The 23,160-nt window shown below is 39.9% G+C and overlaps 2 protein-coding genes across 5 annotated transcripts in view; both read left to right on the top strand.

Annotated features, from left to right (window-relative positions):
- Positions 1-18,147, top strand: part of LOC137274272 (large ribosomal subunit protein eL31-like) — a 329,417-nt gene extending 311,270 nt beyond the window's left edge. The window contains exons 1-5 of one of the 3 annotated variants that reach the window (XM_067807384.1): positions 13,502-13,555; positions 15,266-15,367; positions 16,174-16,299; positions 17,176-17,288; positions 18,078-18,147. In XM_067807384.1, the coding sequence (XP_067663485.1) occupies positions 15,270-15,367; positions 16,174-16,299; positions 17,176-17,288; positions 18,078-18,109 (369 nt within the window). In that variant the 5' untranslated portion in view covers positions 13,502-13,555; positions 15,266-15,269 and the 3' untranslated portion in view covers positions 18,110-18,147. Of the gene's footprint in view, positions 1-13,501; positions 13,556-14,766; positions 14,840-15,263; positions 15,368-16,173; positions 16,300-17,175; positions 17,289-18,077 lie in introns of those variants that run through there. The other 2 variants (XM_067807386.1, XM_067807385.1) reach the window with 2 other exon arrangements.
- Positions 18,148-21,644: 3,497 nt separating this feature from the next.
- The window catches only part of LOC137272848 (uncharacterized), a 39,713-nt gene continuing 38,197 nt past the window's right edge, over positions 21,645-23,160 (top strand). For both annotated transcript variants that reach the window (XM_067805255.1, XM_067805256.1), the window contains exon 1: positions 21,645-21,711. The gene's annotated coding sequence lies outside the window, so the exon portion shown is untranslated. The remainder of the gene's footprint in view (positions 21,712-23,160) is intronic.

The following is a 23,160-nucleotide window of genomic DNA, read 5'->3' as shown; positions in this document are numbered from 1 at the left end:
ATATGTTTGTTTTCATAGATGTTAAAGTGCCTTTCTCTGATCCGTAATTACGTAGTATTTCAAACAGACATAAACAAATCATATACACCTAAACACTTTGTTGAAGTATTTTTAAGTTTAATCAGTTTTAGCAGATACTAACTTGGATCTATACATTTTTAACATCTTAAGGACCTTTCCAAATTAGAAAATTTAGTTATGAATGAATTTTCTTTAAACGGTTTATCTTGAGGTTATACTCTCCATGACTGATAATTGTACATTTATGAAAATTTAGAAAGGCTGAGATCATGCAATATAAACAAACGGAATTTCAATATCACTATGTTTCATATGCACTACAGCGTTAGAAGAAAATCTTCCGAACAAAACACTGAAAGAACAGATCAAGTGACTCCTAAATATTCATGCTTGTGCAATTCGACACATGACGTCGATATTTCCATTCACCTACAGAAGAAATGATGGCCTTCATTTTTTAGCACATTTCTCACTGCTAAATAGATGTTGCAACGTTTCTTAAATTCGTTTTAGTTTCTGAAAAATACCTTTCTGTGACTGTGTTGTTCAAAATGCGGAAATAAATTATGTGTATTAACATGTCAGTATTAAGGACATTATCTTGTCCAGGCTTTACCAGCTTTCCTTACTTACACACCGCCGCCATATAACTGGGATTTAGAAATACGTCATTACCATAACATTGATCTTAAACAGTGTGGTAATCAGATCTCATACGTAACACATTACACACATTCATTGTGATTATTAAAGAGAATCCATACCCTGGTATCGTTTCACGACACTTGTGGCAATATTACATCGGTTCATTGCAACGTCACGTGGACCTTGACCCCGAGTTACACGTGAGGGACACATGACCCTGGTTCTCCCATACATACGACCCCGGTCCATTAAAGCAGGTCGAGTTAATCTGTGATTGTCGCAACAAGAGTAATGCTGTGCATGAGACAGCCATTAGAACCGGTGCTCTTGTTGATCTTGGCGTCTATAGTTACTATATATGGGACGCAATACGTTGACAAATGCTTGTTTAACTGAGTATGTTTGTTTATATCAACACTGATTGAAGAGAAGTGAAAGTCAATGTTTAATTTAATACCGACAATGAATGTAATATATAGCACGGTGAACCGCGGCCGTGTCAGTATGCCGATTGTGCTTTTGTGAAATGAGAAGTATTCAGACTAGGGCTGTCTTCAGTCGTGATTTAAGTGTAATAAACGTAACGTTCCTTGCTCTGTACTTCTAATATACAAGCTGTTGTACTTGGCTTTGTCATTGTAAAGGGTATGTCTCCTAGTTGTTGTACAGGGCGAATTAAAGGCAGCATCCGCTCTTGGTTAGGTCACTGCCTTGGTAGATCTAGGCACTTCCTGCAATGCCATGTTGGGGCTGTAACACTCTCGTGTAATTTAGGTTAAATTAAGACTACAAGAATATACATGCATTGTGTGGTGGTTGAGAAGACGTGGATAGCACTTCCTGGAACTTTCAAAAAATCAAAGTCCGGTTCCTTTTTAAGATTCTTTTCAATCGCATCGCACCGCACCCCTTCGCATCGCTTCAACAAGACACCAAACCTGTTTAAAGACACCTGTCAATGAAATCGCGTCCTATTTCATCGCATCGCATACAATGAAAGCCTTTCAACAGTCACTATACTTGTGAATGCATCAATGTAATACTTACATAACTACCAGCAACCATTTCCTGTATAATATCCCTAAAGGCTCTGACCTTCTGAGGTGACTCCTTTCTGTTTTAGCATTTCCTCATGCTAAGTGCAAAAACTTCAAAAAGTATTTTCGGCACACACGCGCACAAGACCAGACCGCGCTATAATTATCAAGCAATCACTTAAAGTACGTCATTTTCAAATCTATATACTGACTTAGCCATTGGTTGCGTAGCTGACTGGTGAAACATTTTGCTCGTCCTGCCGAAGATCCTTTTTCGAAACTTGGTACAATGTTTATGACTTTTAATGGTCCATGCCACGATATGGCGAACTAAACCCTACTCACTCAGTTCATCTTGGGTGGCCATGTAGTTAACCAATTCACTCATTACACCAAAGTTCCGGGTTCGAATCCCAACTTTGTTAAAATGTGAGATCATTTCTGGTTTCTCTCACTGATGAAATATTGTTGAAATAAAACGACACAAACGAATATTCACCCATTTTAGACGCCCTTGTTCACTTGAGGGTTCTTATACACGGCGTCTGACAGTGACAATGGGGATATAAATCTACCTGCTTTTACAACAACAGAGATCACACAGACAAGCTGCAGGCTACACACCAGTCACAGAACTCAGTCACAGCACTGATTTATGGATCAGAAACCCCACTCTGTTACCAATTTATAAGTCCACTCATGGCTCAGTAGGCAAACAGTGTAGATTATTAAGCTCAATATGCTTGTTATGGAATTTTAAGAAGGAGTGAGTGAGTGAGTGAGTTTAGCTTTACGCCGCTTTTAGCAATATTCCAGCAATATCACGGCGGGGGACACCAGAAAATGGGCTTCACACTTTGTACCCATGTGGGGAATCGAACCTGGGTCTCCGGCGTGACGAGCGAACGCTTTAACCGCTAGGCTACCCCACCGCCCCTTTTTAAGAAGGAACAGTTAATATCCCAGATATACACTCATGAGTGGATGTGTGTGCTACCCCGTCTCCTGGGTAGATCTGTTTGGAAGGAACCCATGAAGGTCCGGGTTAAAACTGATCTTCAGTAACCCATGCTTGTCTTAAGAGGCGACTATCGGGATCGGGTGGTCAGGCTCGCTGGTTTGGTTGACACATCTCATGGTATCCCAGCTGTGTCTATCGATGTTCATGTGATTGATCACTGGATTGTCTGACCCAGACACGATTATTTACAGCCCGCCACCGTATTGCTGGAATATGATTGAGTGCTGCGTTACACAACCAGCCAACCAACATTCCTAACGCTTGCCAACTTTTTTCATATCATATCAGAATGTACGTTCCTACTTTCCACAGTCTCAGATACGCTGCAAACTTAAGATCAGTGGAAAACGTTGATGCTTAACCGACACAAGACTATCGAATAAAACACCAAGTGTCAATACAAAATTCCCAGTATATCCAACAGTCATTTTGCTGGAATATTTTTATGGCAACATGAAACCAGATTCACTCACTAGATTCCTAGCATGTGTCAGATATACACTCAACGGTCAACTTTCAAAGAGTTACACGAAATTGGCCCATTAGTTGGTCGTCTAGAGATGCGAGTTCGAGTCTTGATATGGTTAAAAGCGTTCGCTCTTCACGAGAAAGTCCAAGGTAAGTGGTGCACGAATCCCATTTCAGATGTCCACCGTCGTAATATTGCTAAAGGCATAAAAAATCTTGTTCCATAGGCACTCATCGACCTATTCCACGCAAGCAAATATCTTAATGTTCTTTTGACCTCAAAGCACCGGAAATCGTTATATGACCCCAGTCAACGTCTAATTGACATCGGCGATAATCTACATATTTACACAGACATCACTATTGCTTACTGACACAGGGTAAGACGCTGACTGTCAATATACGGGGGTACAAGTGTCCGCCTTGTCACACCACACTACCATACTTCTTAAGGTGCCTTCATACTTAACATAACCAAGTGGATTAGTATAATCCGATTGTCCTTATTTACTCGTCAATACTTACGAGGGACGTTCTGGATAATAGTCTTTGATTGAACGCATCAAAGAAATCACATTTTTTGTGTTTGTGTGTGTGTGTCAAGGAGGACAAAAGTTTGTGGATAACAATTTTCTATTGTACTGCAATGGCGACATGTCGGGATAGGTCCGTGTAGAACTGTCATACAAAAGTGTGAATATTGAATACGGAAACTGTACGGTAGAAGGACTATCACTGACAATGGGTATCAGACAAGAGCGAAATAACACGTTAACTAATGACAACAAAAAGAAATGTTGCAACATTATTATAGACAGACAACGTGCGATGAGAAAGCACAAAACAGCGAGGTAATAAGCTGAATTTAGCTATGTACTAGCTATATAAAAGCAGTGAGTGGACTGGGCATGCTTCTTGTGCCGTTTTAACACTGTTCAGGAAACAGCATGAATGGGCACACAAGTATCAAGAATCCCGAATCTGTGCTGTTCACACATTGGAGAGACTCGAAGCCTGATCTGTGCTGTGACGAGCGAACGCTATAAGCACCAGGCTACCTCATCATCCGGGATGATTGGCACAACTATTGTTTAATACAAATACAGAAGCTGGTTGAACGTCTTGATGGTGGTTGTGTCACGGAGCTTGTTGGCCAGGATCTGGATATTTTCCCGAATGATATTTGCATCGGGATATTTAGTGATATGTTCCGACATGGTTGTGTTACTGTCTGATGGGATGATTATTATTCTAGTGTTCATGGCTCGATATGTTTCACCTACACAGAACTGCCCACAGTTCCATGGCATCAAACCCCTCTAGTCCGAACTCTTCGTACTGGCTACAACCATTAGGGCGATTAACTAAGACGGTTCGCACTAGGCATTTGTCAGCTATATCAGCTCGCATAGAAAGTATTCCTTTAAATTATGTTAAGCGTTCTGGTTCAGATTACTGTAGTTGTATTTTTAAAGCATAACGTTAGTATGCTCTTTAATACATTAATACTATCACTTACAGAAGCAGAATGTCATTGATTGATTAAATACACAGTCACTGACTCATAAAACTGTCATCTGCACAAACCACCATGTGTACTTTACAGAAAATATCGGAAAAAACACGCGATTAATGCAAAGCGTGTTTGCGATTAATTGAACAGACGAAATTCTTCGTCCGTCCCACCTAACCCCTGACGATAATGTTCCCCTGCCAAATGAAAATACTCCTTATCGGCTTCTTGAGAACTATCATACATTCCTAACAACTAGTCAGAAGTAGATACAAGGTGACAGGGCCCCTGACGTAGGAGATACCATTGTGTCAAGATGCCTTCAATGACCTCCATGGGAGACGGCGTATCCAAGACATACCCGAGTGTCTGTACCCGGATCCACCCAACGGGCGGACACAGTGTGCGTGTACATTGTAAATGCTTGGAATTTGTGAATCAGTAATGGTTGCTTAAAAGAATGAGAGGGTCGTATTTCAAGCGTACGTTTAACCGCTGTGTTAAAACGTGACAACGTGACAGAGACAAATGTAACATTTGTTGATAGACAAGTAGCACCTGCATTGGGATTTCGTAGCAAAACAACAGTGTAATCACGCACTACCCTTGACGCCAACACAACACTGTTATTCATGCACTTGTTAGATGTCATGTTCTGGGAAAACATGTGATTTTGTTCTAAGACAACATGCGATCATGTTTTCGAACAGCATATGATTTGGTTCTAGGATAGCATGTGATTTTGTTCAAGGACAACATGTGATTATATTTTGGGACAACGTGTGAATATGATCTGGACAACGTATGATTATGACTTGAAACACCATATGATTATCAACATGCACAACACATAATTATAGCCCTGGACAGCATATGATTATGTCCGAGACAGCACATGATTATGTTGTAGGACAAAACATTATGCTGAGGGACAGCACATGATTATGTTCTAAGACAAGACACTATGTTAAGGTACAGAATGTGATTTTGTTGTAGGCAGCACATGCTTATGGTCTAGGACAACAATGCATTATGTTCATTGACAACGTATAACATGCTATTATGTGCTAGAGTACAAACAATTATGTGCCTGACAGCAACCTGACAATGTGTCAGTGCATTCATACTTTCACTGGACGGGGAGACACAATACGTAGCATGGAAGACATGTGCTTATGGATTAGACATTCTCATGATCTAAAACAAATCACCTTTTGCTAATAATGTAATGTTGATAAGCAGACGATGTCCTGTAAAGTGAATATAAACACGGGTGCCAATATGTGTAAATACGTATGTATGAGAGAAACATATGACTTCATTTCCATCACATGTGTGATTATGTATACTATAAAAAAAAGAAACGCATTGGGATTGGTATTTTTAAAAATCTATTAACTACCTTTTGTGTTCAAACAATCGTCAACATATGTGACATCTTGATGTGTTGATAACATGATTTTGCACAATTGTACAAGCAAAAAATCTATTTTACCAGAAAATGTTGATTTTGATGAGATTTAAAAGGTTCGCCACAAGGCAACAGAAATCACTTTCCACTTGAAATTGTGCAGCAAACAGCATTCACTGTCTGGCAATGAAAACCCAGATTACCTTCAGACATTGGCACTCGTTTTGAAGCAGTTTCAAGGTCAAATCAGTACGTCACGTTTTGACCCTGCGACACCAAAGATCGCCATTGAAAGAATGCATGCCGGAAATTACCAATCTTCTGTTGCCTGGATGTAAGTCTGAGCAAGATATCATGGCTAGCAGCTCGTTGCAATCAAACAGGCATAACAAATGACCGTCCCCGTACAAACAGACCTCGAGTTACCACTGGAACCCATGATCGGTATATCCGAGTACTGCAGTTGCGTGATCGTATTGCCAGAAGTGAGAGCAAAGCAGTCAGGGGTGCCTGGACTTCAGAGGATATCCGGTCAAACTGTACGGAACAGGTTGAAAGAGATTGGTCTGAGAGCCAGGAAACTCGACGTCGCGGTCGTGCTACGTCGTCACGTTGTCGTCTCATTTGTCTAAAAGTATCCACTTGGTTGTATAGACATTACCTTCTTCTAAACCGGTGTAAAATTTCATGCACTAAAGTCTATTTGTGGATGAGTTGTACATGCTTGAAAATACAACATTTTGGCAACAGATTTCTCGTCTATACGTTTCTTTTCTTTTTGGACAGTATACATGAATTTGTACAAGGGAAAACATATGGTTACGCTCAGTGACATAAAGGCATGTAAATTGCATAATTAGACAACTTTTGGTTATGTAACCTAGCAACAAATGATTATGTTACGAGACATCATAAAATTATGTAAGAGGGCTATAGTCTACATCGAGACTATTATAAGGAGACGTTAAATACTTTCATAACGATCTAAAATATAATTTTGTAATGAAATAATGTATCATAAGATAAGACAACATACAATTTGTTATGCGGCAACATATAATAATGTATTACGCGTGGTTATGTAATTTATAACCCAGAAAGAAAAAGTGGAATGTGTTAGAGCAAAACATATACTACTTCCCCACTGACTCGAGAAAATAAACAGTTGGTATTTGAACATAAAAGAATGAATATATTGTACCTATTTATTCTCAACACCAGGTAAACACACTGACAGTGACCTGCCTGCAACAAAGATCAGTGACCTTGTATGAGAGTAAATAGTGTCCGGCATATCGCGTCGCACAGTACGTCTCTAAGAAACTGATTGTATCCGGAATGAATGGTGATTTATGAGAACCGCAGTTATGTTGTTTATCAACAGTAGCGCCATTTGGCAATGTTGTATTGAGACGTACACAACCAGTATGCGATATATTTCACTGGCGTAGTACATTTTAACGCATAAACAAGCACTTTGGGCATCGCTGTAAATACAAATTGAATATGTTTTGAAAGCCAAGTTACACCTTCGTTACAAAACACCAAATCTTCTTTTTGGTAAATTAATATACCTTCAAATAATGTATCGCACGATCCATAAATGACCGCATGATTGCAAAGTCATTGTATTTAAATACCAACATGTAACAGGTGATGACTCTTCCAATGCAAAGTGAAGACATGCGGTGATATCGAACTGTCATAGGCAATGTTAATACTAAGTTACATTTGATTCAGTAGGAGTATTGAACAGAATTACCTTAGGTATCATTTGTCCTTCATATTGGTAGCCTAGTGATTAAAGTGTTCGCTCGTCACACCGAAGACCCGGGTTCGATCTCCCACATGGGAACAATGTCATATTGCTGGAATACTGCTAACAGTGGCCTAAAACAGAACTCACTCACTCATGTCACCTTAACTACGAAGTGGAGAAGAGCTGCTTGTCGCAAGACGCGCTCTGTATGTTGGTTGATACATGTCTTGGCACCACAAATACGCAGAGAGAATGGTTCAAACTCGGTTATTTACAAACCACCGTAGAGGAGCTAGAACATTGCTGAGAGCGTCATTATACAACACTCAACTTCCACAACAAACGTGAGTGATCCTGTTTCCCGGCTTACCCCACTAAATAGCAAAGACAAGGTTACTACATATTCATTGTGGCTAGTATGTGATGATGATGATCATCATCATCATCATCGTCGTCGTCGTCGTCATCACCATGATGATTGTTTTAACAGGTGTTGAAGCAGCCGGTTTTCCATATCATATTATCATCATCACTCATGTAGCATCTTCCAGGGGCAGCTCCGTGGAAAGTATCTAGATGTAAATGTTCCAAATAGAGTTATTTCACAGCGTCACATCCCTCGTTCGAACAAACCGTAAAAAGCAACTTCCATATTACTAAACACCCCTTAGAGTATCCCTAAAACAATGAATGCTGCGTAATTCGAAACTTAAATTCTATCACGGGTAATACAAGTACATGTATTCTGTGAATACTCAGGTAAGAATTTATTTCAGCAATCCATGATCGGTTTAACTGGCGACCAAGGATGGCCAGGCTCCCTACGATAGTACAAGTGAGAAAATCAATGCTCATGATGTCAGTCACTGGAATATCTGATCCGGGTTATTACAGACTGGGGTCACATCGATGTCAAATTGCAATGCGGGGCGTTAAACAACAGACAGACTATACGCGCGAGGGCGAGGCATGCGGAATGTTACTTGGTGGCGATATTCACCTCATATATATATTTTTAAGTGAGTTGGTCATGACAAATAAATCCTACATTGAGTGAATGTAAAGGAGAAATGGTAGTATTTAAACAGCCATGAGGATGTTTCACAGCCGTAGCCGTCTTCATAACTGACTGTTAAGTTTGCTACTTCTGCAGATGATTGATAGCCTTATTTCATGGCTGTCCCATTATAAATACTTATCATACACTTACACATGCTCGCACGCACGCATGCACACAAGCCGATCACTCTCAGCGTTACTACTAACAACCAACTCTATGTCTTATTAGTGGGAGAATCCATGTTATATCGACGTCCATCTGCATTTTTAAGCAAATAGGCAAACTGTGCTTAAGTTACATCTCTGGTTTAATAAAATGTGACCCGAAAAGAGGTACCTCACATATTTGTTTCCATAATAGTGTTCTGTTTGTCTTTTGTTGTTTTGTTTGGTTGTTTGGAGTTTGTTTTGTTTATGTTGTTGTTTGGGGGCTTTTTTGTTGGGTTTTTGGTTAGTTGTTTGTTTTGTTTTTGTTGTTGTTGTTTTTTGTCTGTTTGTTTTGTTTTTTGGGGGGGTGTTTGTTTTTTGTTTGTTTGTTTTGGGGTTTTTTTGGGGGGATGGGGTATTTGGGGGTTTGTTGTTGCTGCAAATGCTGTTGCTGTTTAACGCCGCGCTCTGCAATACCCCAGCGATCTGTAAATACATGTATTCGAGATTGGAACAGACGATCGAGTGATCAACATCATGAGCATCGATCCACGCAGTTGGGATACGATGATATGTGTTAACCAAGCCAATCAGCCTGACCACCCGATCGTGGTAGGGCAGTCGCATCTTTCGACAAGCATGGGTTACCGAAGGCCACATCCAACCTGGGTCTTCACCGCCCAGGGTTTTGTTTACAAGGTCTAGTGGTTTAATCAAGTGAGAATATTCCATGAAGAAGTAATTCACATCTTACCAGAGACAATGTTGCATTCAAGCGCTTAATTTTTCGTTTCGGTGTTTTCAACTGAATACCCTCAAGATTTGATTTATTACCAAAGTCAAATGTAAAAGCAAACCAAGCAGAAATATTTGTTACAAATCAAGAGCGGGGTCAAGATAAAAGCGATAAATTCGGTACCAGCGCTTTATGTTTTTATCCGACGATCAATGGAAAGGGGCGAGTAGGCTATTCGCCGCTGATCAGCTTGACAAGAAACGATAGGCCCTGACCTAGAGTCAGTTAGCTAGTCCGCAGGTCTATCCAAAAGGTATTAGGTTAACTAATGTCTTGCTAATCTTATACACGCTTGCCTGACTTTATCTAGCCTCGTTGTGATAATAGTGCTTAGGTTACTTTGTCATTAAGCTTTCTGGTAATCGTGATGAAATATAGGGCGAGGTACTGGTTGAAACAGTGTCATGTAAATGCTGCGATTCAAGGGTCTAAAATGTCACGTATATAATAACAAAGTGTATTAATAGAAAATAGTTGCACTCAATTATAAATGAACCTGTTTATAAGTGAATGAATTTAGTTTTACGTTCCTCTTACGATATTCCAGCAATGTGACGGCGAAGGATGCCAGAAATTGACGTCACTCGCGGTAACCAGGTGGGGAATGGGACCCGGATGTTTAGGTGGCGCACGAATATGTAAACACTTGGTTACACCGCCTCATTGAACATGAGTCGGTGTGTTTGATTTAACGCTGTTTTAAGGAATATGTGGCTCTTATGTCATATCGCTGATTTAAGAATGCGTCAATATTCATATAATTTATGATAGATATTTTGTTTTTTCTGTGTGAGATTTCACGTTTTCAAAACTTGCTTCTCAGTTCTATGCAGTATATATGTGAGATATATTAATATATTATATATTAATAATTGATAATTGCCTGGAAAAGAAGGTTTATACGCAGGGTTTGGTGTAGCTAAAGCCTAAACGAAATTAATCAGAGATATATCATAGCAGCCTTTCACAACCTTCTGTTTGAAGGGTTGGGGTGATTTTTCAATGTATTTGTTTGTTTGTTATAATTAACTCCAGTTTTCAAGTGTATGATTACGTTCAACTAACAGTTAGTGAGATAAAAACAAGCGTTGTTTAAGACATGTACATTTGGTCAAAATATGGTTTACCTTTTGCATTCTTTTTGGTAATATGTGTTTCTTGGCGGCGCCATTGAGAGTGTCAGGCTTATCACCTGTGACTTAACGCTCAGGTGAGATATGACAGGTAATCCGCGTTGGTCCAGGAAAGGATTAGTGGAGAAAGTACACAGCTATTAGAGATGTTACCTGAGAACTCATACGTCTAATAACCCACTGCGTGAACACAATGCCGACATTATTTCACAAGACATTGAGACATTCACTTTAAATACACTGGCCCAAAAAAGAAACGCATAGGTGAAAATCCAATGTTATGAGAGATGATTTATTAACTTAAATTGCACAAAAAGTAATGGAACTTGAGCAATGATAATTCACACGGGTATTAACAAATGTGTGTCAAGACATATACAATCATTCACAGTGGTATTAAGCGTGTCTATTTTCCATGGCATAGTGAGAAAGTCAGTATCTGGTGTGACCACCACGGGCATCAATCACTGCTCTGCATCGCCTGGGCATTGACTGTATAAGACGTCGTATCCGCCTTTGTGGGATTCTTCTCCACTCATCTCGCAACGCATTCACCAACTGTAGACGTGTCTGTGGCTGCGGCTGTCGACGTCGTAACCGTTTACCCAATTGGTCCCATAAATGTTCAATTGGGTTCAAATCCGGCGATTTTGAGGGCCATGGAAGAACTGTAATGTTGTTGTTGGCAAGGAAATCCGTGGTAATGCGTGCTGTGTGCGGTCTTGCATTGTCGTGCTGGAAAATTTCCCTTCTAGCGTCAATTGTAGGAACAACATGACGGTTCAGAATTTCATCCCGGTAGCGTACAGCATTGAGATTCCCTTGCACATGCACCAACTGTGTCCTGCCGTTCATAGATATGCCTCCCCACATCATTACACCTCCACCACCGTGTCTGTTGACCTCACGAACGCACTGTCGAGCATATCTCCCATTTCGACGTCTGTAAACACGCATCCTTCCATCATGTCTGTACAGCAGAAAACGTGACTCATCGCTGAACCAGATCCTCCTCCAATTCAAGAGGTTCCATGCCCGAACGTTCCTGCACCACTGAAGACGTGCACGACGGTGATGGGGATGCAGAACAGGTCCTGCATGAGGTCGCATAGGTCGAATTCCATGCTCTCTTAGGCGATTCCTGATGGTTTGTGGAGAGACTCTACGCAGCCCAGGAACGTGATCAGCGGTATACGTAGCAGTGACGGCCCGATTACGCAGATGAAGCACCCGGATGTAGCGGTCTTGTGCTGGAGTTGTTACCCTTGGTCTCCCACTCCTTGGACGGTCTCTGGTCGAGTTGTGTTGCGTGTATCGTTGCCAGAGACGGGAAATCGTGCTCTGCCTCACATTCAGAGGTCTGGCAACTGATGACTGACTTTCCCCAGCTTCCAGACGTCCAATGGCTCTATTTCTGTTTTCTTCATTTAACCTTGGCATTTTTCGCGTCGCATAGAAAGAAATTCGAAGAATGAATCGCAACAGGACCTGTCCCCTTTTATAGCCATCATAATCAAGATTGAGATCCTGCATTTGCACGTGCATAATGCTTTCAGATTTTCCCACGTGCAGATTATACAAAGCGTTTTCAAGGTGCTGTGGTGTGGCGAATAATCACCAGAGGTTGTGTTTGTTTGTCTGTTTTTGGTTGTATTGACTATAAAAACACTTAATATTTACATTAATTGTCATTCCATTCCATATTTTCCGAAAAAATCTACTTTAAAAATGAGATTTCAGCTATGCGTTTCTTTTTTGGGTCAGTGTACTTGAGACAAGGCAGCTACAACTCCCGTAACATACGTCAGTAACTATCTTAAGTACATGAGTTATTAAAGTTGTGTGAACATTGTATTTTTTTTATAAAAACATATCAAATTCGTAAGAATTATTTATTTGAAGAATAGCTTCATTTATTATTTGTGGGACGGTGGAGAAGCCTCGTCGTTACAGCTGATATATGGCCCATACACACTCAGTGGCCAACAAGCAAACAACTGCACGAAAGCGGTCCGATAAGTTCTCTTGATGTGGTTAAAGTCTTTGATTCCCCACGTCAGTACAATGTATGAAGTCAATTTCTGATTTCCAAGAACATTGCAGGAATATTGCTAAAAGCGGCGTAAAACCATACTCGCTCACTCACTCATGCATATCTGAAGTCTACTAATGCGCAGACCGTCTTCGAACACAAACTACTCAATTAAGTCTATTAATATAAATTGAACAACAAGATGTTCCTATACCTTCTTTGTTTGCATTCATGCGATTTTACTTGTCCAGGTATAATTTGCTGATCAATGAATTCATAAAACAAATAAATGTTATGGTCCGTCCGTTGTTGGGTGATTAAAACGTTAGATACGTTAGATAAAAGATATTTGAAGTGTGGCTGGTAATGTCCACGTGAGTCCGTGTGCGCTACCGATAGTTCGTAGTGAATACAATTTGAAAAAACGGAAGAGTTACCTCCCCTTAAAACTTCATTCCTACCCGTCATCCCTTGCAACTTCCTTTCAACACATTGCCATCCCTTCGAAACAAGGTATACTCATGGATTCCAACTCAAATCTAGTCCCATCTCCATCAATTTTGCCATTTACCTCTGACACAATACTCCTAATGCATTAGGGGTCAATACCGCATCCAATAATGGTTGTATTTGTGTATTAGGATCTACGATTGCTTAGGAAATGCTGTCAGTCGAATGGAAGTCCATCTCTCGCTTCTGTAATGATTAATAAATGTTTTGTTGATATTTCATTTTACCATACAACAGCACACTAGACGTACTTACAGCCCCAAAATCGTTTATATATAATAAGTGTTCATAATCTTTAACATAAGTCGACAGTTGTAGTTCAACCTGAAGCCAGATAAAGACCTGTCTGAAATTGACAAAATGGCTTGCTACATAAGTGGTCTTATTGCTAATGCCAGACCCGATTTCACGCAAAATCTAACGCCCAGTCTTGGATCTGAACGTAAATACCTACAAAGCCTGCACAGGAAGGAAAAGATGAACGCTCATACAATATTGTTGCATGATATGTGCTCGTTTTCAAGTGAGAAAACTCAAATCTGCATCCTCCCGTCGTATGTTTTCAATCGGCGAGTACGATTCATGCTTTTAGCGCTATAATGCGTGGAAATCCAAGAGAAGCCGCTTGTAGGTCAACAAGACGATATACACTATCGGTGGGACCTAAGAAACCTACAAATCAAATTTTCATGCATCAGCAACAGTGAAAAAAAGAACAAAAGGTTAAGTTTGACTTCACTGACGGATTAACGATGGAAAACGCATGATATACATGGAAAGGTTATGGAATAAATCATCTTGTCTGAAGTAGGCAGAACAATATGAAAAGATTACATTCCTTTTTTGTCCGCAAAGTATTTTACCATGTTTACTGTTATCTGATCAAAAACCTGTTGAGCCAGAGGAAAAAGTTCCTTCTGTTCCCCTATTTATTCTGCCGCAGATAAACGGTGGTAACACTAAGTAGTTCAACCCTATATAGTGTAGTAATTTGTACTTAATTTGGGGGCTTTTAGTTATTTTCCTCTAGGAATTGTTAGGTTAAGTTTTGTTTATAATTCTAGTATATATTAACAGATAAAATTTAGGATGGGTGAAACTCTTACCGTATACATGAATATTAATGCAACTATTTTTTTATACTTAATTTTGGTACCAAGTTCTACAACACTGCTAACCTCAAATTCCTTTATCATCTTGATTGTTCAGCTTCAGTGTCTGTTATCAGTTCTGCCATGGATACCACATCTAAAACTGTATTAAAGGCAGATGGACTTGTAAATTGAGGTAAATTCTGAATAAAAGTCACTAGATAATTCAGTTTGATATGTAGAGTTCCTTCAGAACAAAAAACTGAAGAATGATGACAATTACCAGTCAGGAGTCTTAACCCATAAATTCTGAATGTTTTGGTGTGATTTTGCTCCCTGACATGTTAATTGGTGTGGTCAAGTCATAATATAGGTCTTTATTTTCATAGTTCACCTTTCCCTGCTGAGAGATGAATCTTGCATGTGTAATCTGTCTTTGCAGAAAGTTCATCTGTTATCAAAACTGACTGAAATTTTCATTGAATTAGATATGAAAAGAGTACTAAACGTGGTCTGTGGTCATATGTCCAACTTTGAGAACTATACTAAACTATACTAACTTCTGTTTAGTCTTGTTATACTGTTGGGAATGAGAAATTAAACGTCTCAATCTGTGTTCCAGGAAAATGGCTCCACCACGCAGAAGGGAGAAGAAGAAGTCTGTGACAAACGAGGTGATCACCAAGGAGTGCACCATCCATATTCACAAAAGGATTCATGGAATGTAAGCCAATGGAGTGTTTCTTGAATATCTATGCTGCTGAGGGGCATCTTTATAGATAACCGATTAGGTGCGGGTTTTACCTCGACCTGCAAACATGGAGGTCCCCCAATTATTAGTTTTGAGGGTCCTTTGACGAAACAGTTTAGAGAACTATGTTTTGATAATTTCTTTAGAACCAGAATTAAAACATTGATCATCTGAACTGATGGGTGGAATGAAGCATATAAATGCCCTGAAAGCCTGTCCTCGCAAAACTTCCACATCCCAATCCTTCCACAGCTTATAGCAACATTTCAGGTTGACTTTGCACACATTGGTACACTGATTACCTCTGTGTCTAATGTTTTTGCCCATTAATCAGTAATGAATACAAGCAGTCACTTTGTAATAGATTGTACATTATGTTTCGACATGGCTATTATGTTAAAATAAGTCTATGTAGAACATTTATATATACAGAGCTACACGTATATATAGAACTTCTGTTCACTTAGTAAAAGATTGTAGATTATAACAGATTGTTCATTTTATTAAGGCAAAGTACATTAAAACAGGTCCATGTAGAACAGATAGATAGATAGATAGATAGAGCTAATGTTTTAACAATGTGGGGATGTTTTGAGATGTGGATGTTTTGGGATAGAACCATAATTTCCTTGTGTGCATTGTGACAATGATGTAAGAGTTGGTAAGGGATAAGAATTGGAGATGATGGGATTAGTTTATTAAAATGTGCATGTAAGAGGAAGGTCTGTAAGCTGTAAATGCAGAATGAATTGTAGCTACAATAACTTACCATTTTACAGTGGCTTCAAGAAGAGGGCCCCCAGATCCATCAAGGAGATCCGTAAGTTTGCTGAAAAAATGATGGGAACCCCTGATGTTCGTGTGGACACAAGACTGAACAAGCACATGTGGTCCAAGGGAGTCAGGTAGGTGACCAATATGGGTGACTGTTGAAGGGGAAACAACTACAGCAATAGCAGTAGTATGCATCATACTATTGCCACCGTATAATCTTTTGTGACTAACGTATCTATAGTTTCTCGTTGATTTACCTTATTTGAAGTCATTTCCCATATAAATGTATAGTTTGTGGCTTGAAAATAAGTAGTAATAGTAGTTTCAGATTCTTTTGACAACTGACAAGAAACTTGAAACCCAAATCAAATAAACAGTTAAAACCTAAACTTTCTGTTAGTCACACTTTCAAACACCAAGTCACATGCCATGTCTGTTTAAATAACAAGGGCAGACAACTCTTAAATCAAAGTGAACATATTTGGTACATTGTGTAATTTGTTCTGCATATTTAGTTACTTAACAGTCAATACTCACATACTGTCAATAGTGTTTTGTTTTTGCCATTGATATTAATTGCCTTCAGAGACTCGGCAATTGCAATCCATCAATAGTTAGATGCATCATCACAGCTGTAGTCACCAAGCACACATGAACAGATGTTTAGGCTGTCTGAATAAGAATGACGAACAATAGTCAAGCTTTCAGAGACTCGTCATGGCATCATATTAAATCAGGTTACCATGATCTTTGGCTTGTTTGATGTATGTCATCATATCCCAACTAGCATGGACCGGTGCTTATGGCAACAGTCAATGAATTGGTCAGATACAAATCTTTGTGAACATGTCTCATGGCTGGAATATTGCTGGCAGCAAACGATGAACCATCTTGTTTGAGCGAGGAAGCACTTTCCAAAGGAGTCAACAGGTGGTTTGAAGAGACGTAAAATCAGTCTCCCTCACCTGCATGTCTTGATTGCTGACAACACTCTTCCCTTGTTTTAGGAATGTCCCATTCAGAGTCCGGGTCCGCCTTGCCCGTAAGAGGAATGAAGATGAAGACTCGACACACAGACTGTACACCCTCGTCACATACGTTCCCTGTGCGGATTTTAAAGGTAAGACTAGGTGTATGGCAAGCTAGGGTTTGTTGGAACTGCATGTTAGGTATTTTTGAAATGGTATACCACAGTATTAGTAGAACTGCAGTGTTTTGCCTTCGGTATGCCGTAATGCTATCAAAACAAGATCTGTTTTTGTCACATTTTATTGACCCTTTTAAACCATTTCTAAAAAAAAACCTTTTGAAAAATGTCTAGAAATCAAATCATTTCGTCAATATGTTCATTTCTGTAAGGTTTAGCTCTGGTCAGTTTCCTGCATGGTGATCATATCTCGTATACTGAACTGAAGGCCTTTTGCTGAAGTATGTACCTTACTGTGGTAAGATCATACCGTTTTGCAAATAATGCTTTGGCTGTGAAACGTTTAAAGGTGGATAAATGTTCCAGATTTTAAAATGTTATCACTGCAGTGTTGAGGGGAAGTAACTCTTCAAGGCTTCTTTTTTTGAAGTTTGAATTACTGGCTTTGTCAGGTTAAGGTAGAGACTTTGGTGGAGGATTTTATGAGTGTAATTGAAGAATGAATTGTCCTGTTCTTAAAAGGTGATATGTTGCTTAATGTTTTTTTTACAAGATGATAGGAAAAGCATATTGGACCACCTCCAGTGGTAATTAATTTTTTGTAAATGAGTGAAATTAAATTGATAGTTAAAGTACTAAAATATTGTACATTATCATAGTTAATTTACAAAAACAAAATTCTGATTGTTCTGAACTTTATGGCAAGTATTAAGACCCTGTGCATATGTATATAATAATAACCTAAAACTTTCTTCATTACAGGTAAACAGACCATCAATGTGGATAACGAGTAAAAGTGTGTATTAGGGTGAATAAAAAGAAAAAAATGTGACGGTTTTTGTTGTTTTCTTCTATATAGAATTACAGGCGCATGTTGTTTGCCCAGACATTGGTGTGAATATCCAAGATTAATCGGGCACAGATGACTAATAAGCATTATTGCCCAATCCTGCAAGTGCAGGCTGATACAGTCATATAGGGGTGATCTATAATAAAATGTAATAGTCTGAACCAAAGAAACCAGTCATCCCAAAATGTTTGTTAGACATGGCATTTATTTTGCAGGAATACTGTCGAGTGTGGCTTTCAAACTATAAATCCCAGGAGGACCCTGGTTAGAACTGGTCTTCAGTTAATCAGTGTTATTGGTTACACTCCTCTACGGAGACTTGAACCCTAGTAGGAGGTAGCGTCAAGTAACCTATGAGACTGACCAGTCAGAACACAGCGAAAGTGGACATTTGGAAATACCTTTTGAAGTTTACTTTTAAAAGGTTTGTACCGGACCGGTTCCAAATGCTGTTTTCCGTAGGATCCCTTCCAGGTGAAGCACACTACAGCACTATCAATAGCGAGTAAACAGTCGCTGAAAGCATGGTTTTCTCCATATTCAAGGATATCACCTTGCGGGGGAAATATTGTCTTTTTATGCGGATTTTCGTTTGTTAAGGATGCTTGTCTTAAGCGGCGACTAACGGGATCTGGTGGTCAGGTTCAGTGACTTGGTTAATTCCTATCATCACATCTCAGTAATGTAATGTCGATGCTCATTTTATTTATCACAGGGTATCTTGTGCGGAGTCTATTATTTTGACTGCTGTCATGTAGCTGGAATATTCCGGAGTGCAGCAGCCTTAACAACAATCCAGACAACTAAACTACAAACAAAACTCGTGTGCATTATGATGACTGACCATGATCATGCCTATATATAGTCAGCCAGAAGGAAGACGTCCAATTTGACAAAAATCATATCCGTGAATGTCTGTGTGTTTCTACTTTGATATTCTTGGAAGTATTGGCTCTAATGAATGGAAAGAGTGACGAAGCTCGGTGACGTGGTTGAATAAGTCACCGCATCCTATAACTGTATTAATCTTTGCTTAGAAATTCAGGCAGTGGGTTCACTGACATTCCGGGATATGAAATGCATTTCAATATCTAACTCGCTCGCTCAAACTGGCAATGCTTGGCTACGACGAATACATGTGGTGAGTGAGTTAAGTAATACGCCGCACTAAGCAATGTTCCAACTGTTGCGGCTGTATGTGAAAATCGAGTCTATACCAGACAATATGGTGATCAACAGCATGAGCATCGATCTACGCAAATGGGATACGATGATGTGTCAACCTAGTCAGCGAGCCTGACCACCCAATCCCGTCAGTCGCCTCTTACGACACGCTCCCGGGGTAGAATAGGCCTTCAGCAACCCATACTTGCCATGAAAGGCGACTGTGCTTGTCGCAAGAGGCGCTGACTTGGTTGACACGTGTCATCGGTTCCCATTTGCGCAGATCGATGCTCATGTTGTTGGTCACTGGATTGTCTGGTCCAGACTCGATTAGTTACAGACTGCCGCCATATAGCTGGAACATCGCTGAGTGCAGCGTAAAACCTACCTACCTCACTCACTCACTCACTCTTAAGACACGCAGGGGTTACTGAAGACCAATTCTTTCCCGGATCGTCACGGGCCTATACGTATAGAAATCCACTTTGGGGCAGGATTGGAGATAGCATTTGTAGGGATGGTCCAGGAAAACCAGTGATTGAAAGCGTAGACGCAGTCAAAACCACGATGGCATCTTCACAGCCCGGTGACACATTGTAGACCCCCGTGGCTCCTTAGTCCGTTTTTAACGCTTTGGGATATTTGAAACGTGCCCTTACGGAAACCCCACGAGAATCATATGGATCCATCTTGCGTCGATACACCCTTATGCCACTGATTCATGTCACCACAATCTGCGGTAATATCTACACACCGAGAAGAACGTTCAGCGCAACACGCAATACACTACTGACGCACTGGAGAAACTATACACCTGGGGCCCGTTTCACAAAACTCTCATAAGCCTAAGATCTCGTAACCTTTCTCGTAGCACTGGCACCTCCTATACTGTAATATGAGGCGTACGAATGCCACGAGAAAAGTTACGAGATCACAGCCTTACGAGAGTTTTGTGAAACGGGACCCCGGAGCTTTGGGTGAATTTTCCAAAATAAAACAGCAGGAAGTTTTGAAAAGTGTTTTGTGGTGACTTGTGACATGAAACATGTCGTTTCGTGTTGTTAACACCAGTGCACTTTCTTTTGTAAGTCAGTTGAGTTATGTTTGCGATGCTTTTGCATGGCATGATATTATAGTTATTTTAGGGGTTTTTTTGTTTTTTTTTGGGGGGGGGAGGGGGGGGGGGGCGGGTTAGTAACACATATGATGGCTGATGGTTGCTCATTTTAAGGTACCGTCCCTCTCTGGATAATCCGGTATAGGTTATGTAAGGAACATGGAATTGTTGAAGACGAGGATAATAGATAAACACACACGTTATACTGAAACAGCACACTGAGAGCGATTATCTGAAGCCGATCTCTGTAACTGTTAGATATGCCAATATATATCTCATTGACGTTTCAGTTCAGTTACTGCATTATTCAGAAATTGTTGTTACTACTTGGAGAAATAAGCTGTTAATGCATACGTTGAGGTATTACACATTATATATATATAACTCAAAGGACGTTAAAGAGCACTCGACATTTCCATAATATTGTGCTAAATTCGTGTCACAGCAAATACCTACATGTATATTCATATAAAATAAGTAATGATGTTTAAATCTTTTGAGCAGTATTTGAAAACAAGGGTGGTGCCTAACTTGAGTTCAATGCAAAAGCCAGTCTAGACAAGCCCTTTCAAACACTTACCATAGAAAGGTGTGGACGTATGGAGTAGAAAACAGACAAATACGTAAGCTTGAAACCAGTTCATATTTTGAAAAAGACCATGTCACTGCCTGGCAATGAAACTATTCATCAATCACAGCGGTCACGAAGATTACATTATTCATAAAGAACACAACACCCATATCGAAATCGCTCGCTCAAATAACGAGTCTTATTCACATTTTTTATCAATTCTAACCGAAGCAATTAAACTTCGACCACTGCATACAGACAACCGCAGACAGTGCTCCATTGCACTACAAGTAAACAATAAACTAGTGATTCTCTCTGTAAGTGAACAACGCCACCATACATTATCCACCAGACAATACATATTTTAATTCCTAATCTCGTAAAGGCTTATGCTTCAATCATATCGATCTAGGCATGGATTACTTGTGTCAGTTTAATATAGTCCCGCGCCCCCTGACTGATGCGTTGAATGGGGGACAGCACGTAACGCTGGCTCGTGGTGACAGGGGGGTGGAGTGGAATGTTCACCGGTGTTGTATGACTGGTTGTGACAACACCATGGTTTGATCCGCCCTATAAACGTCATTGATTGTGGGGATATTTGAGTTAATGTTTGTTTAAGTTATTGTTGTTTGTCTAGAATAGTTCTGGATGTTAGTCAGCTCACATATCATATGGACATGGCCGCCGTTATGTAGGTATTTCAACATGTTCGTCGTTTGATTTTCTGTAGGTTTATTGTTTCCTGTATTGATATGAATGTTAATTCTTTGACATTATTTTGCATCAGGGACGTAAACTGCTTAACAGACTGTATCGCGTTTGCTGAAATTTGGAGCTGTAGATGGCTGTATAGTGTCGCGATAGGCAGCGATCAAACTGAGGTAGTGGTTATGAATACAGGTGAGGACACTTTTTTAGAAAGGGCGGCGGGGGGCACCCATGGGAACTGGATCCATGAATGGGATTCACACATCGTTCCCATGTGGGGTATCGAACCTGGGTCTTCAACGTAATAATCGAACATCGTAATAACTCGGCTACCCCAGTGCCACGCCATTAAATGCACTGTCTGTTGCTAACTTCACTTGCATCACGCCAGTGCCAGAGAAGAACCAGTCATTGCTTTTGGCGTTCAAGACAAAAAAGCAGCGTTGAAAATCATATGAATGAAATCAATGAGTAACCGTGATCAGTGATGACACCAAGTGTTCGTGAAAAGCTTTAGTACCCGTCAGTCACACATACTACAAAAACAGCGTGTGTGCGTGCGTGCACGTGTGTGCATGTGTGTCAGGCTTAGCCAAACCATCTGTTTTCATAAACAGTTTGACGGGCGAGGAAGATGCACATGTATTTCGCTGCAGTTTTTAAAGAAACGACGCATTTGGTTAAATATACCCCAATTCGCACAACTAATGAAATATCCTCGAGTACAAGGTTGTCGCGAAGAAAACGAAGTGATATAACTGATGATAAATGACAGCAGTCTACGTCATACCCACATATCATAAAAACATGAATGATAAACGTATTTTCAGTTAATTTGATTTACCTTAATCACATACCTGAGCCTTAAAGATCCGAATGTTTAATAAACATAATCTTATGTTGTGACGTCCATAACACGAAAGCATTAATCATACCAAGTGCAGTCTCGTCAATTCCGACACCGCTGACACCTCCGTGGTGTTGTGGCTACAATGTCCACCCGGCTAGCGGTCAAAAATACTGTAATGTCTTGGGGTTTGTTTGTTTTGTTTATTTTTTGTTTTGTTTTTGTTTTTTGTTTGTTTGTTTGTTTTTTGTTTTGTTTTTTTTGTTTGGGTTTTTTGTTTTTGTTTTTTTTGCTATATACTATTTTCTCTCTCCCTCATCTTATGCGTCTTGAGCATGCATCTTGCTGATGGATACAGCGCTTGATAGATACTCCATATTATTATTGTTATTATGATTATGACATTAATGACCAGATCGGGTGGGAGACAGGGTCAGCAACATCTGGTACGGTCCAAATAACCCACACAGTCCCAACCCACTCACAACCTTGACAAGATTACCAGTTCTTAAATGTGTAGGTGGCTTTCTACTGTGGTTGAGCAGTCTTTTACCTGTGTCAGGGCAAATGTATCTGGTTCAGTTG

Source organism: Haliotis asinina, chromosome 2 (assembly GCF_037392515.1).
Source record: "Haliotis asinina isolate JCU_RB_2024 chromosome 2, JCU_Hal_asi_v2, whole genome shotgun sequence".
Lineage (NCBI taxonomy): Eukaryota > Metazoa > Mollusca > Gastropoda > Lepetellida > Haliotidae > Haliotis > Haliotis asinina.
This window is presented reverse-complemented; position numbering and strand designations above follow the sequence as displayed.